At 37.0% G+C, this 17728-nt stretch overlaps 1 protein-coding gene across 3 annotated transcripts in view; it reads left to right on the forward strand.

Annotated features, from left to right (window-relative positions):
- The window catches only part of ABCC4 (ATP binding cassette subfamily C member 4), a 223477-nt gene that overhangs the window by 174618 nt on the left and 31131 nt on the right, over positions 1-17728 (forward strand). For all 3 annotated transcript variants that reach the window (XM_021416661.1, XM_021416672.1, XM_021416653.1), the window contains 7 exons: positions 600-719; positions 2940-3050; positions 4522-4622; positions 7213-7404; positions 11984-12139; positions 15610-15699; positions 16172-16344. In XM_021416661.1, coding sequence (XP_021272336.1) covers positions 600-719; positions 2940-3050; positions 4522-4622; positions 7213-7404; positions 11984-12139; positions 15610-15699; positions 16172-16344 — 943 coding nt within the window. The remainder of the gene's footprint in view (positions 1-599; positions 720-2939; positions 3051-4521; positions 4623-7212; positions 7405-11983; positions 12140-15609; positions 15700-16171; positions 16345-17728) is intronic.

The following is a 17728-nucleotide window of genomic DNA, read 5'->3' on the forward strand; positions in this document are numbered from 1 at the left end:
GGACTTACTGTTAGTTTGAACCCTGCTTATTATTATGTGAAATGCTAGCATTTTATAGACAATCCATCAAAGATTCTTCTGTTACGCAAATAACTTCCTTATTGCCTTTCTTCTCAACTAGTGAACTGCATACTTAACGCTTGTTTTGTGTAGTGACAAACCTTAGGTATGTTTAACTGTCTATAACTGAAGTTTGTTACCAACATGCTAAGTAGCTGGTCTTTGGGACTTTACATGCACATCGTAACAGTATTTCTGACCTAATCTGATTCTTGTGCCTGACTTTGGCTTGACCGTGGTATGAAATACTAAGTTTATCAATAACAAACATGTTTGCCACGTGTCAATAAAGGTCAAAGAACTTCTTCATTGACAGCTGTTGTTGGAAGACTTTTTTGTATATATTAATCTTTCTGACTGTCTGAGTCTGACTAAGAGGACTTGGGTTAAAGATATACCACTTATTTATTTTAAAAGGATGCAGTACAGTGACTTGTATGGTTCAGCACAAAGTTATAAGATCAATGATTAGTGTTCTACAAAAAGAATTAAATGTTGCCCTTCAGCTATTGCTAAGTTACTCTCATTACCCTTTGTAGCTCGGAGTCCAGTGTTCTCCCACTTGTCATCATCCCTCCAGGGACTTTGGACTATTCGGGCTTTGAAAGCAGAAGAAAGATTTCAAAAATTATTTGATGCACATCAAGACCTCCACTCAGGTTTGTGATGAATTGACATGAAAAATCAAATACTTGACTTTGTAGGAGGGAAATATCTTATGCCTTCAGTGACATGTACATAATGTACATTAAAAATCAGTAGGAGCTGTGCATTATGTCTCTTTAGGGTAAAATTTCTCTATTAGAACAAAAAGAAGTTATTATCTGTCTAGATTTTGAAAGTTCACTTTGGACTGTAATATAATTTGAAATACACTTAGGTATCTTTCAACACTGTCTAAGATAAACATTTGAAATTGTGCCTGTTAAGAATACTTAAAGAATAATTTTTGACATTTTCCTGGATTCCATCTTTAAAAAGATACGGGGAAACAAGCTATATTATGAAGCATTTAATATTAAGTAGCGTGTTAGAGGAGGGCAAAGATAATTAATACAAATCATAATCTTGGAAAAGTTTTGTAAATCTCTTTTTTACTTTGAGTAACTTTCAAGACTTAAATATAAAAAATAGAATTAACAAGACCAGAGGATGCAAAATATTAGCATTCTGCAAGCAAAAGTAATAGGATTTAGATTTGTGCTATGACTTCTTCCCTTCTATCAATTAAATACTCTCTATTAGAATGTTCTTCAAGATACAGCTGAATGCAAGTTTGCAATCTGGTATTTGTTAGGTAAGATCTTGAATTTCCCTGTCATAAGATATACAAGCATATCCTATGGCTTTTTTCAAATTTATGGACTACTAAAGTTTCAGACCGGAACAGACCAGATGATCATTTCTGACTCGCTTTTTATCACAAGGCATAGAAACTTGCACTCTTAACTTCATGTTGAGTTAAGGAATTTGTAACTGAGGAAACTTACCTTCCAGGGAGACACCGCTAGATTTGAATTTCCCATTTGTTGATGTTTTCAGCTCACTGCGTATCTGGCCAAATCAACTTGTCGTGATAGTAGGAGAGCACAACGTTGTTGTATCTTTAGTGGAAAATCTGCATGTACAAGTTTCACTATACAAAGAGGACTGCGACCTTTAAAATAAATCTTTTATTGTATTTTAGGGTCAGATCAAAGGAACATAAACACACTGTTTTCCATTCTTATGCCTCTATAACTTACAAAACTATCAAGAACACTTCTATAGGGCAGTTAAGGAACCTGCTTTTGAGGTTAAACTTCAATGCTTAAAATTGCGCTGTTTTATGTACCTACATGTTTCATGGTGTCTTTCTCACTGAAGTATTTGGGGTATGCCAACTTGCTTAGTGTATGTGTTTTTAGATTCTTGGAGGGAGCATGACCAACAGCATGCCTGAGCAGCAAAGAAAGCCAACAGCATCCTGTACCCTGTTAACAGGAGCACGGACAGGAGAAGGAGGGATGTGATGTCCCCCTTAGCACTCATCAGGCTTTATCTGGAGTGTGTTGAGTGGTGAAGTCACTAAGATGGTCAGGGGACTACAACGAGAAGATGAGAAATATGAAAGCTTCCAACTTGTGGAAGAAAAGGGTTAGAGAGGACCTAGTCAGTGCCAGCATTCAGTGGGGGCATTACTGAAATAGACAGAATGAGACTGTTCACAGGAGGACTGAGAAAACAGGTATAATTTGAAAGTTTGCACTTGACATGAAAGACTTTTCGCTGTGAGGACAGTCAAAACAGAGGAGCAGAATGTCCAAGGACTGTGCATACTCCATCCATTGAGATTTTCAAGACTGAACTGCATAAATTGTGAAACAGCATGATCTGACCTCAGAACCTATCCCACTTTGAGTAGGAGTTTGGACTAGATACCTCCAAAGGTTGTCTTCTAAAGGCTTGACTCTGACATTTGTGTTGTGATACTCTATCTAAAAGCCTGTAGAGTGTAGTCCAGCTACAGCAAATACAGTTGTACTGCTTGGAACTCCCATTCCAAGACCACTAGAATTAAAGAAAGGCTTCTATTTTAAATAAATGGGCTATACTTCAGGCCTTTTTCTTCCTATTACTGTATGTGATGCTAGCTTTGTTTGCTGTTAGTGTGATAACTAGGTCAGACTGTTCCGGGAAAACTGGACGGTATTCTGATGATCATCTCATAGAGATGACAACTTGAAGATGGCAACTATAATCGATTTTAAAAAAAAAACAACAACAGAAAAAGAAATAAAAAGGTCTTCTAATATATATGTAAATTGATTTAATAGTAATTATACTGCTCAGTTTTCTAATAATCCGCTATTCTAATGTCTTTCTAAAATACCATTTAGAGGCCTGGTTTCTATTTTTGACGACCTCGAGGTGGTTTGCTGTGCGTCTGGATGCCATCTGTGCCATTTTTGTTATAGTGGTTGCTTTTGGTTCCCTGCTTCTTGCCAAGAGTAAGTACAGACGTTAGAAAAAGTTCACCCAGTAATTACCATGTATAGTAATGTCTAATTCTTTTTCATAGTTTACTGTTTCTAATTGTTTAAAGACCATAATTAAGTTAAATGTTTCTTTCTAGATCACGATCTCTTCCTCAGTCTAGAGCATTGGGTCTGTATCTCCTTTTTTTGCAAATGTTGGAAGCAGTTCAGACATCTTCTGGGCATGCATTTACCATCATCCTCAAATGTGCAAACGAACTTGCAGATCTGCACTTCACTTGGGAGATTCTGGCTTTCAGAGCAATAACAACAAATAAATCTTTTTTGCCACCTTTGCCTTTCTTTTTTTAGCCCTACAGGGCTTTGCTTTTCATATTGAAACACCCACAGAGCTGCTTCTTAACAACTCTTTTCCTTTCTATGCATGGCACAGTAGGCAAGAAGGCAAACTAAAATTCCTAGGGATACTTTTCTAATATCTTGGATCAGCAGGATAAGCTAGTTGCAGAAAGAAAATCACCTTGTAATGATGCATTTTATATTCACTGTCACTCATGAACTGTCATTAGTGTATGCATCATCCAGGTTGTAATTGGGTAGATGTACTAGAACGAGATAGTCATCTAAAGTATGAGGGAAGAAGTAATTATCTTGGACGTGAAAATTAGTGCTAATTTGCTGGTTTTGTTTCTTTTCTTTTTCCTTTGAACAAGTTTTGTATATGCATGTGTGTTTCAAAATTTGAACGCTCTACACTTCTTGATACTGAAAATTTTGAGCCAGATTTGAAGTTAATAGAATGCAAACAGACATGTCAAAACAATGGTCCTGAATCTTTCCTTGCCTCTGGATAAGGAGTAGCTCTCTTGAAGTCAATAGAGCTGTGCTAGGATAAAGTTCAAGTAAGTTAGAAGACAATCACGCTTAATATTGGGGCAGACATAATTATTTTATTTTATGAGAGCAGGACCACTGAACACAACAAATCTTTATGTAAATAGGGGAATAATATTCCGTACAGTTATTTTATCTGATCATTTAAAACTGTACAGAGTTTATGTAAATGTTCTTACGTTGAAATCATTTTGTGATCATTTTTATTTAGATTTAGAGGCTGATATAATTCCCTTATACAATGATTGGAAAATTACCAATGCTTAGCTGGATAGGAATGACCCTAATGAGATATGTAAGTATGGTCTTGAGACCATGTCGGAGTTTTTAGATAAAATACCTGGCCAAGAATCAAGATTCGTTTCAAACATACAAGTAATTTCCAGAACATATCCCCAAAAAGTGCTGTAAGTAACCGTTCTGCCTGGAGCTACTCATTGCACGCACAGATGGTAAGTATGGTGTAAGCAAACAAAATTCTGGCTGTGATACTTCCATCATACAAGAAACCTCATGAAAGTGAAGTTAACTAGAATTTTGTGTAATTAGTAGTGTACCTATTTGATTCTCTTCTTTCTTTGTTCTGCAGCTTTGAATGCAGGGCAAGTTGGTTTGGCGCTATCCTATGCAATCACTCTCATGGGAACATTCCAGTGGGGTGTTAGGCAAAGTGCTGAAGTCGAAAACCTGGTAATGTTTATTTCTTCCATTTCACTTCTTCGTTCCTTTGTGTAGTTGTGACATGATACTTTAAGGATGGCAATCTTCTTAGTTAACCTCATCAAGCAACTGAGGCACTACTTAAAAACAGTAGAGAAAAACAGCTTCTTCTAGAGTATAATTTGTCTCATTGATTTTGAATGTCTATTGAGATGAATTGTTCCACTCTGTTGATAGTATGGGAACCTTTATAATCACCCTTTTTCAGCAGAAATGAGACTGTCTAGTTATGATGTAAATATCTGCATTCCAAGTCACTAAAATTACATAAAATTAATCCCACTATAAGTAAGATTTTTTCTTAAAATTTTTCTTAAAGATTTTTCAAATTAGGGATTTAAATTTTTTTGTTATGCATTACTGCCTGTTTTATTTTAGTTTATATCCATCATTAGAATTTTTATGATCCTTTTAATTCACTGTAAAGACTTACACGTTCTTAACTTGTTTTAAGTTAACAAATATTTGAAAATATTTAAGTTAATATTCACCTGAGAGGATAGTGTGGTTTTGAATATATGTAAAGCAATATACCTTTCACCAATTTACAACATTTACAAGCATGCTCTATTTTGCCTGTTTACTTTTTAAGCTAATGCGTAAGAAAAAAAGGTTATAAAAGGAGCATACTACATCATAAACCTGTTTTTTGTTTTGTGTTGACAGGTGAAGGTTACTTGTAAATGTGACCATACTCTAGGAGACATGTATTCTTTAGTTTAAGGAACAAAACTATGTTTAATAGCAGATTAAATAAATAACAATATTGGGTGTGTTATTGGTGGTGGTGATGGGTTTTTTTGGCTAGCACCTTGCTTCTTCATAGCGTTTTTCAGACATGAGTAAGCTAATGGTCACAGACTTTGGGGAAATATGGAAAAAATAGTTTCTGGGATTTCTTTTTGTACTAGTTAGGAAGATTTGGAACGATAAATCTGTTGGATTCCTGTGTAGTGAGTTACTCTGTTAAGAAGCTGTGATTCAAAAATACCTTGGAGAAAAAAGGCTCACCGTTTTCCAGCTGGCTTTCTTGCAGAATATTGATCATTTTATGGAGCTATGATTAGCGTCTTTGACAGGTTGACATCCAGCAGGAATCTCTAGTTATTAAAGGCTGACTGTGTCTGGGGGAGGCAAGAACAGTTCCCTTTCTATATTTCTCTTTCTTTACACATTTTTCATTTGAACCTGTTGGAATGTGGAAAGGGTAGGTGGCAGTGAGGTCAGAGAACTTGTTGCCTGGTGACTTCTGTCCTTTAAAGCCACTCCAGGGAAGGTGAGCTTACTGGATGTCTTTATGACAGCTTTTTTAAAATCCATCTATGCATGGATACAGTAAAGTAAAACAAACCATACAGAGTAGTTGTGTGGGTGAGGATGTGTACCAGAGCCTAAACATAACTTTTGTTATTTACGTGAGAGGGAAGAAAGAGTGCCTAGGTAGTTCAACTTCTATTTTTCTTCCCTCCTTAAGACTAAAGATGACATCAAATACTGCCATTTATTTAGTATCTGACATACAGGGAAACAAGTTTTACTGCATATTAAGGCAATAATATGGTGTAACAGGTATATTAGATTTCGGAGTTGCTTGTGACAAATATGTTTAAAAAAAAAAAAAAGCATTAGTGCAGTGGTAATGAGGAGGACAAAAAAGGGCAGATGAAGATGGTAACTTGATGCTAGTAGCTATCATTGGTCTGCCTGTAGCTTATCATATAATGAATCATAGAGTCATAGAAGGGCCTGGGTTGAAAAGTACCTCAAAGATCATCGAGTCTCAACCCCCCTGCTGAGTGCAGGGTTGCCAGCCACTAGACCAGGCTGCCCAGAGCCACATCCAGCGTGGCCTTGAATGCCTTCAGCGACGGGGCATCCACAATCTCCTTGGGCAACCTGTTCCAGTGTGTCACCACTCTGTGTAAAAAACCTCCTCCTAATATCTAACCTAAATCTTCCCTGTCTCAGTTTAAAACCATTCCCCCTCGTCCTATCGGTATCCACCCTCATGAACAGTTGTACCCCCTCCTGTTTATATGCTCCCTTCAAGTATTGGAAGGCCACAATGAGGTCTCCCCGGAGCCTTCTCTTCTCCAAGCTAAACAAGCCCAGTTCCCTCAACCTTTCCTCATAGGAGAGGTGCTCCAGCCCACTGATCATCTTGGTCGCCCTCCTCTGAACTCGTTCCAAGAGCAAATATTATGACAGTTTTATGATTTATATGACAGTTTCATTTCTATCTCTCTTTTCCTAATACACAGTAAAATGGTGTCAAACTAGCCAAGACAGACAGACAACAATCTTAGCTTAAATTTCTTAAAACTTATGCACGTACTTGAAATTGTAGTTAATCTCACTGATTCAGTTGTATAAAGTAAGTATAGGATGGTACCAAGCACTCCTATCTGTACCTGAAGGAAAAGCTCTGGAATAATTTCCATTGAATCTTCACTGTAAAAATCCTCATGTGTGTATATATATGTGTGCGTGTGTGTGTGTGCACGCTGAAAAGACAGAGTAAACTGAAATTTACGGATATGTCTTCCTTCCTCCCCCTTAGATGATATCAGTAGAAAGAGTAATGGAATACACAGATCTTGAAAAAGAAGCCCCTTGGGAGACCAACAAGCATCCGCCACCTGAATGGCCAAGCCATGGAATGATAGCATTTGAAAATGTTAACTTCACTTACAGTCTAGATGGACCTTTGGTGTTAAGACATTTGTCTGTTGTTATTAAACCAGAAGAAAAGGTATGTATATTGCTGGCTTTGGCCATTTACAGGAATTAGATGATAAATTGAGAAGAAGCTGTGTTATAAAAAGACACTGTAAAATACGTGAACGTTAGGAAATCAGATAAGTGTAATTTTAAAAAATAAGGTGGTCATATTTAATAACATTAGTTGGAGCCTCTTTATTTCCTGTAAATGTAGCATCAATGCATCCAGGAACGTTACATTCCTATATGTCAAAACAAAAGGTTAAAAATATTTGATCACTGATAAAATTCAGATTTCATCAGAAAGTGGCTGACATTTCAGCATATGAACAAAACCCAAAACATTTATTCAAATCCAAAGCAAATGGAGCTGCATTAGGAAATCAGGAATTCAGTAAAGGAAACAGAAATGGAATGAAGGGTGTCAGCGCACAAGGTGAGCAGAGACAACTGCATGTTCTTGCACAGAGCCCAGAATGGAAGAGAGAAGAAAGAAATACAAATCCTTTGCATAACTTTAGAATTGGGAATTTTATTTCAGTTCCTTTTGGCTACCAATGCAATTAACTGTTACTGTTAATTAGATTGGTAGCCAAAAGAAATGTAGAAATAAAACTCTTCCTCCTCCGCAAATTTGACTCTTCTTCCCCAGTTTTGACACTATCCCAACTGAAGGAGTGCTGCAAGGAAGGTCTCCCCCACAGACAAAATTAAATTGGAGCCCTACAGTACTAATTCACACTTTGCTACATTTCAAATACACACGTACTTTTTTGATTAGGATATCTTCCCTAGGAGGCTGTTTCAACTCTCTGCGATCATTACCCTTGCCTCATTTGTAACATCCTTTTCCATTCAGTCCCAAACCTGTTTTGTTCCTCAAGTGGACTCTTAATAACATGCATGTTGCAAGAATTCAACCCAACTTTGCTGCGTGGAGATGATCTCATAGAATTAAGTATGGATGAGTTAAAAAAGGTGTTTAAGAAAAAGAACTTTTCTTGCCTATGGGCCATCTCTTCAGCTGTAATATATCACTCCAGTGTAAGAGCAAACAAGGCAGTTTACTTTTCTTAGGGAGAGAAATAAAGTAGTAATAATAATAATAACAATAAAATGGAAGCAAGAGATAATAATGTTGTATTACTCACTTCTTGGTAGGGACAGGAGGAGGAGGGATGGGTGGGTATATTTATTTCTTTTTGCTCTGGTTGTGCTGTGGTTTTGTCATCCTGAAGTGAATTTGTTCAGCTTGAAACCATTGCCAAGAATTTCGTGTTTGTTTTCAATGATGTTTTGCGCAATACTGCAGTAGACTGCCACTGTGTAAAATAAATCTTCCAAGTATCTGTGTGCCCCTTATATTGTTTTTAGTTATGAAGAAGTGTCTCTTCAGAACCAGGTTTCTGATGCACTGGGGGGTTCTACCCATGGAGCTGTCATTGAGAGCTTCTATGCTTGCTCATACCCCCGGCTACTTAAGACTTCTGGTGACTCTCATGGAACTAATGAATTAAAACTTCTGCCATGTGCTTAGATTTTCTTATAACTGACCCAGCACCCAGTCTGCCAGGCTCTAGGTGCAGTAAGAATAGAGGAGATAATTTCTAGATCGCTCCTGGGTTGTGGTGTCTTTACAGCTGCCACCTAGGCTGCATGTCTCTGTGTTTGGTATCTCCCTACTGTCAAAATAGGTGAGGAGGGTCCTTCTGGTTTAACCATCTTTGCTAACCCAGTGCAGTCTGCCTGAGACAGACCAGAGGATGCTCACACAAGGAGCTGTGCCAGCAGCCAGCTGTGCTCTGGTGGTATAGGTGAATCATAGAATCATAGAACAACTTGGGTTGGAAGAAACATTCAAGCCCACCTAGACCCAACCCTCTGACATGGGCAGGGCTGCCACCCACCAGCTCAGGCTGTCCAGGGCCTCATCCGACCTGGCCTTGACCACCTTCAGGGATGGGGCACCCACAGCTTCTCTGGGCAGCCTGTGCCAACGCCTCACAGCCCTCACAGTGAAAAATTTCCCCCCTAATATCTAATCTAAATCTTCCCTTTTTCAGTTGCAAACCACTTCCCCTTGTACTGTCGCTATCTGCCCGCATAAAAAGTTGGTCTCTGAAGCAGATCAGCGTGTGCAGCCCTGATTTGTAAACACCACTATCTTTGTTTTAGGAAGGTTAGTTAAATTCAACAACTTATGAATGATTATTGATTATGAATTGTTAAGTGCACCTTGTCTCAACAAATCCTAAATCTGAGAGTATGGCTACATGAAAAAGTTAGGAGTGTGAAGGTCTAGATTTATGGCATGGATGCTGTTCACGCAAATACTCTTACAGTGTAGCATGAAAGGGAGGTTGCCTGAGGGGTAGCAAGAGCAGTTTGAGTGCAGTAGCTGACATGCTGTAAATCTCACTCTCATTTTTTGTGCAGCTCTGCTTTGAAGTACAAGTGACTTTTGAGTAATGATGAGTCTAGTGTAGCAGGTGTACTGTTGTGTATACACACGGCTTACATCAAGGCTTCAAAATCCTAGCTAGATGATTCCTTTTAGGTGGCTAGGACTTCTGTTTGCAGACCATCCTTGTGTTTGCACTAGTTATGGATGTGGATCTCAGAAGAATGCAGTGTTTTTAAAAAAAATGTGTTATCGGAAGAGCCATTTCAAATTCATGTCAATTTTCAGCAGTCTGTAGTCAATTGGACCAAAAATACAAATAGATTTTTCTAAATACTGAACAGCATAGTCCTTTCATTTGATGCCAAGCTGAAAGTGGGATCTTGACAATGTGAAGAGCAGCTGCATTTTTATTTTAAGTATCAATTTTTTGTTGTTGTTTTTCTGTATGTTCTTAATACAGTACTTCATGTCACTGATGCTTACAGGGAAACAATTGAACTTTTGTTTTCCTGTTTGTCTGTATTCTCCATTCAGTATTTTCTTTCTGAGATGTAATGTAACTGTTCAGAACTATGTTTTCCTTTGTTTCATATTATTTTGTTTGATATATTATGAATACTAGATATTTTGTTATTTAATGTAGCAGATTTGGTTAGATTATGCAGTAGCTTTGCTTGGAAGCACCATGGTTTATGTACAATTGCACAATAATGAATTGTTGGATTAAATTTTTCTATCATAAAATGGAAGTAGAAAATACTGCTTAGATTATGCAGTGTAAGTTGCTCCTTGTGTTTGTTTTTGCTCAAATGTGGGCACTGTTGCTTTATCTGAACTGAGTGTCTCTGACTACTGGGAAGTTTTTCCTTGCTCTTCAGTGTAATGTTTCCTGTGCTTAATTTCATTCCAGCAGTCATTACTGCATACATCTGAGTCTCAGGCAGTGGGTAATTGCCCTCTGGTGTCTGTACGTATACTCATGAAGGTTTTTATGTTTCTTCCTTCTTTCTGCACCCGAATCCTTTGCCAGGCTATATTGTACATCTTTAATCCTCATAAATCCTTCCTCACAAAATCAGTATCTCCAACTCATATTAATTTTATGTTGCACTTCTCTGAACCCTTTCCAGTATGTTGATTTCTTTCTGGAAATGTAGCGATTAGAACTGAGTGCAGGAAATAACAAATCCTGCCAAATCAGATCTGCATAGTGAGTTACACCCATCACCTTCTATGATACAATTGATTACTGTACGTTGTTTTCTTTAAGAATTCTTCACTTGCAGACAGTGTTTTTTTTAAAAGTTTGCCATTCAAGTAGTATTTAATCATCACTAATTTTGTCTCTTCTTAATTATTAATGGCCTTACTTTCTCCCAAGTCTCATTTTGTATGAAGTATTTGTAGATCTTACCCTTTGTCATTGAAGTTCGCAGTCTCATATTTTGCATCGTCTCTATCTCTTTTCTTCTGAAAGCATTGTTTTTTTTCACATTGCATACAGTTTCTGATTTTCCATGGGGAACCTAATGAAGCCTGAACCATTGTGATTTTATTATTCACTGTTCATCGTTTTTAGATGGGAATTTGTGCTTGCTTGTGTAGTCCTGTAGTTTCAGTGCTTGTATCCTCTCTGCTGAAGCTGTCTGAAGCATGAATACTGCTTATAATCCTACTGCTAGTTTTAGCTTTACTTTGTCTCTACAATTTGACTACTTTACAGTACTTTACCTTAAACATACTAACCAGCTTTAGTTTCTGAATTGGGAATAATAAATTGTTCCTGAAGTGCTCATAAGAGTCCTTTTCTGGATTGAGAAGTAGGTGCATGCCTGAAGTGATTTACTTAATGTCAAGCAGTAAACCAGACTTTGTGTAAAACTGGCTGCCTTGAATCACATTACTCTATGCATCAAACCCCTTTATCTTACATACACAATAAAACACAATGCATTAAGGGAAAATCTTTGTTAGGAAAATATTTCTCTCACTTTTGAATGATATGATCTTAAAAAATCACTTAGGATCCAATTGTCACCTGAATCCCAACTGATCCAGCAGGGAGGTTTCTTCCTCTTGAAAAAATGTTAATTATAAAGTAGTTTTATTTGGTGTTTGTTCTATTACAAATCCTGTGATGTTGTAAAACTGTTGCTTATCCTGCAAGGCTCCTGGTTTAACTGTACAAGCTTGGTTTGGTCCACAGGTTGGAATTGTGGGAAGAACAGGAGCTGGGAAGAGCTCTTTGATAGCAGCCCTCTTTCGGTTGGCTGAACCTGAAGGAAGGATCTGGATTGATAAGTACTTGACATCAGAGCTAGGCCTCCATGACTTAAGGAAGAAAATTTCAATTATACCTCAGGTGAGAAACTGACTTTGCTATAAATATTTTCCCTGTAGTTGCTGTAGTACTTAAATGCTTTACCAGGATATGTATACAGCATATATAGAATGGAATCAGCTTTGAGAACTGGCAGGTTTTCTTCCTAGTTCTATTCTCAATCTGTTCCTCCAGAATAAATGCAAGTAGATGTTAGCAATATGCTGTCCTCCGTGGCTGGGAATGAGCAAGAAAAACTGGGAGGGAATACTCAAAGCTTCAGCAATCCTGATGTCAGTTCCTCCTTTAGCAGAAATTCCCACCTCATGCATTGCCTGAAGCTTTCTTAGTAAGGGACTTTGAGGAGGCACGTACACCTCTGTAGGCACCCCTGTATGAACTGACTGAGGCTAGATCTTGAAAGAGCACATGTGCCAACTCTAAGTGAGCTGCCAGCCTTTCCATTATGGAGAGAGGGCTGGAGAGGAGAACAGGGAAAGGGAGAAAGAATGGATCATTATGAGCCATAAATAAGAACTTGATGATCTTCAGAAGCTGAATGTAGGAAAGGCTGCAATGGAGGGAAAAAAAAAAATACAGTGTTGGGAATAGAAAAATCACTGATGTTGGAACAGAAGAAAGGATGTTCTAAGAAGTCCAGTAGGCCAGAAGTGTTGTCTTCTATTGTCTGCCTTTTGAATGAGACAATGAAGAAGAGAAGGTTTATGTGTAACCTCAGAACTTCCTGAAGGCAGAGTCTATGCAGATTACTACATTTCATGAGAGGGCTAATTCCTCTCCAGCGGAGAACAAAAGAAGAGAGAAAAGCTCATACATTACAAATGCAGAGTCCATCTCTGTGGCAAAAAAATGTTTTTCTTGGTTTTTTTTCCTAGCAGGTTGATAGAACTGTGGAGTGGAAGCCAGAGGAATTCATTTGCTATGTTTAACACTAATGTATAGTCATCAGTTCTTTGAAGGTGGTCTACAGCTTTCCCAAAGTCCTGCCCTATTGCAGGTGGTTTCCACATTTGGAAGCATTCCATGGTGTTGACTAAAATACAGCGTTGAGACAGGAAAGCTGTCAAGTACAGTTTCTACACATTGAGTGATGCAGATGCCCAAAGTTCACTGTATTTAGTTATACATGCTTTCCGTTATTATTTTTTTAATACATTGTCATACTGACACTGGCTTATGGCTATAAACTATGTTAATTCAGTAGAATATTGTGATAGGGTTTTCATTGTGGTCTCAAAGGGCTTTAAATGTCTGAAGGATAGCAAGTAGCGTTTGTTTTCCACAAAAGGGAAGGCTTGTTTTTGCTAAAAATATGCAAAATTTTGAAGTGGTGGTAGTAAGAACAAGAGGAGGGTTTGGAATAAGATTTGTGCTGTAGTAAACTGAGTGACAAACACTGTCTTTGTAGTACATTAACAACACTAGTGTCAATAATAGAAATAGTCACATAACAGGCGGTTATATTGCAGCAAGCATCTTCATAATTATGAGGGAAGCTTTAAAAGGAAAAAAAAAAAAAAACAGAGAAATGTTCATTTAAACTATAAGGAACACTAAACTAAACCATTCCTAGAGAGTAATGAGGCAAGACTGAAGTTTTCTTATATGTAAGCTTAAATACCTACCTGGAGAAATAAAAATGTGCTTAGGCTTCTAATTGCTTGTTTGGATAGAGCTGTGTGAAGGTTATGTTTGTAAATCTTTTCTATGCAAATATTGTCTGCCTCCCTGACTGCAAGCATTTTTACAACAATTATTTACAGGTTTGTCTTATTACTTTCCTCTCATAAACCAGACTATTTTGAATAATAATCTGTGTCAGAAATGGTAATTAAAAAATATCCTTATCTTCTGTTGCAGTGCATGTCTGTTGTTAAGACTTTTATAATAGTTATGAACACTTTTTAAATTCAGTCCCTTATTTTACCAACCTATAAAAATAGAGTGAAAAGGAAAATAAACCTAAAAGTACCTTTGAAACACACCAAATAGTATATTAAAAAAAATGTTAAACTAGTTACTTTCTAGATGTTTTGGAAGAAAAATGTTCTTTAAAACAGTCAGTGTTTTTTTTAAATCCATTTGTTTGTTCAACACGTTTTTAGTGGCATGTATTGTCAATGCAAAACTTTCATATAATTGACATGCCGTGTCAAGAAATGCATATGTTCTTTTACACTGTTTGCAGCACGTTCTGTCTTTGTTAATCCTTTGATGCCACTCAGAATGGTTTAGTTGTCAAGATAATAAAAGGGTTAACGTTGAAATTCAGTTCATGATTTGCTGCTGCAATTTGGGGCTGGCCATTGCTAGGGTTAGGTGGAGCGTCAGTCAAGAGAGCAATCTTGGCGTAAGCTGAAGTAATGAAATACAGGTTTAGGCATCCTTTTACCAGGGAAAAAAAGAAAACATTTGGAATAAGATTTCTCCAAATTAAACAAAACTCTGATTATGTGATGAGTAGTCTCCTTTTATGATTAGCACTATTAAAGCTTTTGAGTTGCTGTCTTTTTATAGTATTAAGAGAAATTTAGTTGTGTCAGTGCATGATTCTCAGATATGGCAAATCACCTTAGTGAGTACTTGCTGCTCAGGGAACACTGGACCAAAAATCATCTTCCAGCTTCTCAACTGCTATGTTTTTTCAATGTGCATTGATTTGTGTCCATGTAATTAATGACCTGTTACTTGTTTGAATGGGAACTGAAGTAGAACAATAGCTGCTCTGACCACTGGTAAACCCACACTGGCGCCTTAATGGGATACTGTACTGGTTTGACTCAGCGGTTTGTTTTGAGTTAGATCTTCGCTCAGCCATACTTTGGTTCCGAGTAGGCTTGATATGATGCTGCAGGAGTGTAGAGTGTAGAGTAACTTCTTTGTGAGTACAGGTAATGTATTTGTGTAGAAAGATATAAACATTGCATTGAAATGGTAAAAGTTGTTTCTTTTAGGCTCGGCTGGTAAAACTGAAGGGCTTTTATAGTATGAAATGAAGGTGGGAGGGAGGAGGCATAAAGAACAAAAATGGCATTGGGGGCTCTTTAATTCATCTCTGTTTTATTTAGTGTAAACACAAATTTTCAAAACTACCCAAACATAATTTAGGAGTCTGAGCCCATTGACAGCAGCAGTTTTTGGTTTTCATTAACAATACCTGGGTAGCAGTGATTGCATGTAAGTATATATATGTAGCTTGTGACATCAAAACAGTGCCATGTAAATGCCCATTTGAAAACTGACATAACTATGTACAGAAGTTTGCAAGTAGACATACTCTGTTTGGTAAATTATCTCCACACAGAATGTCTGAATATTTAATTTCTTTTTTTCCTTCATTGTCAATGTGCTAAGTACTCTTCCATGTTTCACAAACGATAGCTTGTTGTAGGGTATTTCTGTGTTGTGGGTTAATTCTGACTGTTAGTAGCTTACTTATTGTGATACAAAACCTGTGTTTATAATAGAATGCTAATTTTACTTGGTTTTAGGAGCCTGTATTGTTCACTGGGACAATGAGGAAAAACTTAGATCCTTTCAATGAATACACTGATGAAGAACTGTGGAATGCCTTGGAAGAGGTGACTTACTAAATCTAATAATGTACATCTGATGTTTACAAGCCAAATTACACTATTGTGCTTGTGTGCGTTAGGTTTTAGATGTTTTCCTAAGGTTTGATAAGAGCATAGCTGTTGATGGAAAAAGGTAGACCGTTGTGTCTGTGTTTGTCAATGTGTGTTATTTGTGCATGTGTGTAGACATGTATATTGTTACATAAGTCTTTTATGAAGAAATTATCCCTTGGGATGATGTTTTGGTTACATTTTGATTCATATCTTAGTTTTAATGAACATTAATAGATTCTTAACAATATGCTTTAATGTTTTTAGAATTCTAATAACTGACACTGTGTAATCCAACTTGGCACTTAGTCATTTTGTGCCAGAATATAAAAGGTAAATCTTGCATACTTATTATTGTGTCATCAGACATACAATAGCTGATTTAAAAGGGAGTTACTCATCCTACAATATGTTGACATGTCAACAGGTGCAACTGAAAGAGGCTGTGGAAGATCTGCCTAATAAAATGGAGACACAGCTGGCAGAATCTGGGTCTAATTTTAGTGTTGGTCAGAGACAGCTGGTGTGTCTTGCAAGAGCAGTTCTAAAAAAAAATCGGATCCTTATCATTGATGAAGCAACAGCAAATGTGGACCCAAGGTAAAAACCAAAATGCTGTGTTAAGATGAGCTGTTTGTTCTTTTAGTTTGATCACCTGTACTGTAGAAATGAACTTAAATACTTCATATTTCTTATAGTTTGTATTGCTGTTTTATGTTTTCCACAATACTATCATAATTATCTATGCTTAGTGGGGCAACTGAGCTTTAAATCCAGAGCAGATGATGTAAACTGGATATGTGCCCAAAATATTCCTAATTTCAGCGCGTTCTGTAGAGTAGGAAGATTAATATTCAAGGTGTATTTCTCCTGCAGCCATAGACAAGAACTTGCTTGGAAATGCAGATCAGTGATGATAGAGTAGCCATGAAACTAAGTTGAGTTCTGTTGATTCTAGGAAGACATTTCTGCTGGAAAAATAATAAATTAATAAATTAGTCCCCCTCCCTCCCTCTTTGATCTTACCCAAAAAAGGTAAAAAGTGGTTGTAAGCAAAACAATGTGATTATGAGATGCTGTCACTTCAGATGGCTCAGATACCAGTGTAGTAAGTTAGAGATAAAATAGAGGGGGAAAGGTGAGCTATCCTGAAGACCACAGGAACTGCAAAACAGATTTGAAGATGATTAAAGCATGTCTTGTGTAACTCAGGCCAGCAGAACTTTCCTAAATTCATTCCTATTTTAACTAGATCATACTTCTAGAAGGACATCTAACCTCAATAGAAAGAAACTTTCAATGACAACCCTTGTTAAATTGTTCCAATAGCTAAGTACCCCCACTGTTAATTTTTGAAACATTTGAAACGCTGGTGGAAATATTTTGGAAACAATACTGCAAACGTACTGCATCAATTAGTCTGAACTGAATATATAGTTCCAACAAACTATGGCTTGAGGGAGAATTCAAAGTCCAAAGAGGACAATAACACAGCAAGTCGCTCAAACAGATGCATTAAGGATTTTGTATGTCATCTGGGCGTGACTCATTTTTATAACATCTTCTTGGGGGAGAAGTGGTGCCACTAGGGTAGCTTTGCAGTTCAGCTTACAGTGTATTTCTAAAGCCTTTAGAGAAGTGCATTCCCTTTGCAGAGGTTCTTTATTTTATTTTACTTTGACATTTTTTTTCTTTTTTGACTATTAGTTTGTTTTTGGCTGAGCACTGATAGATTAACTATGATTAATCATAGCTGTGGAAATTTAATACCATCTTACTCATCCTCCCTATTTTGGCATCTAACGTGTGTGTTCTCAACTTGCACTATCCATTTAATTAATCTTGATTAATGTGTGCTGCAATATATATTATAATAAGGTAAATGTTTGTTTGTATCAACTCTACACATAACAATACAAATAATAACTTGGAACTTCTCCTTTGAATTCAGTTTGCATTACAGTCATTATTACCTTTTTCTTAA

The sequence above is a fragment of the Numida meleagris genome, chromosome 1, assembly GCF_002078875.1.
Source record: "Numida meleagris isolate 19003 breed g44 Domestic line chromosome 1, NumMel1.0, whole genome shotgun sequence".
NCBI lineage: Eukaryota > Metazoa > Chordata > Aves > Galliformes > Numididae > Numida > Numida meleagris.